Source organism: Aptenodytes forsteri, unplaced genomic scaffold (assembly GCF_000699145.1).
Source record: "Aptenodytes forsteri isolate BGI_AS27 unplaced genomic scaffold, ASM69914v1 Scaffold47, whole genome shotgun sequence".
Taxonomy (NCBI): Eukaryota; Metazoa; Chordata; class Aves; order Sphenisciformes; family Spheniscidae; genus Aptenodytes; species Aptenodytes forsteri.
The window spans coordinates 2,003,394-2,004,374 of NW_008794731.1; the positions used below are offsets into that span (position 1 = coordinate 2,003,394).

A 981-nucleotide genomic window follows, 5' to 3' on the forward strand; every position below is an offset into this window, starting at 1 on the left:
CGCGTCTGCGGGGGGGGCGGCCCGGGGGAGAGCCCCGCCGCGGGGCACCGGGTTGGGCTCGACTCTGACTTCGGAGCTCGCCCTCCCCGGCACCCCCGAGGGCAGAGGGCTGCGAGCCGCCTCTGAGCCCCGGGGGAGGATGCTGCAGCCCGTGGGAGGCAGAGGGAGGAAAGGGGACGTATTTAATTAATTGCCACCTCCCGATGCACGGAGGAGGAACGTGAACCCGCCGTTCCCCGCTCAGGGTTCTCCTTGCCTCTCCCCTGCCCGGTGCAGCAGGACCGGGTACGTTTCTGCCCTCCTCCCTCCACTTTCCTTTTCTTTTTTTCACTTGGTTTTCGGGGGGGGGGGAGGAGGCGGGGAGCTAAAAGCCCCCCTCGGGGACCGCGCAGGACGCTCCCACGCGTCCGCCCCCGCGCAGGACTCACAAATCAGCCGGAGCGGGATTAGGGCCGAGGGGCCGGGGCGCCGGGCAGTCTGGCTGGCAGGCTCAGAGCGGAGCCTCACCTGGAGGGGTCAGGGCTCCCTCGGGAGCCGTGCCGAGCCGCACCGGCCGCGCTCGGACCCCGCCGGAGCCAGGCTCTGCCTGGACGGGGGGGACAGGGAGTGGGGACCTCTTCCTAACGCCCTCCCTCCTGCAAAATGTGGCCGTATCCCCCAGGAAGAGCAGGGCCAGGTCCGACCCGGCCCGTCTAACGGACCGTGAGCCCGGTAAGGGATGTGCACCGGTGGCAAAGCTCCCGGCGGGTACCGGCGGGGTGACACCGGGCCCTCCCGGAAGGTCTTCCCCGCCTGCCCCCCGCTCCGGACGGAGCTGGAAGAGAGCGTCTGTGGTCTCCTCGGGGGGGTCCGGGGATCACCTGCCCCGGTGCTTGTGTTAGGGTTTTTGTGCCCGCCTAAGCCTCGCCGTGAGCTGGGTCCCGGGCAGAGATGTCCGGAGCCCTGTGCCCTGCTGCCACGTCGGGGGTGCCCTCGGTGGGG

At 70.6% G+C, this 981-nt stretch overlaps 1 protein-coding gene across 1 annotated transcript in view; it reads left to right on the forward strand.

Moving 5' to 3' along the window:
* The first annotated feature begins 718 nt into the window (after positions 1–718).
* GATA5 (GATA binding protein 5) overlaps positions 719–981 on the forward strand; it is a 17,965-nt gene continuing 17,702 nt past the window's right edge. Inside the window, exon 1 of the mRNA XM_009273948.2 lies at positions 719–876. Within this exon, the coding sequence (XP_009272223.1) occupies positions 719–876 (158 nt within the window). The remainder of the gene's footprint in view (positions 877–981) is intronic.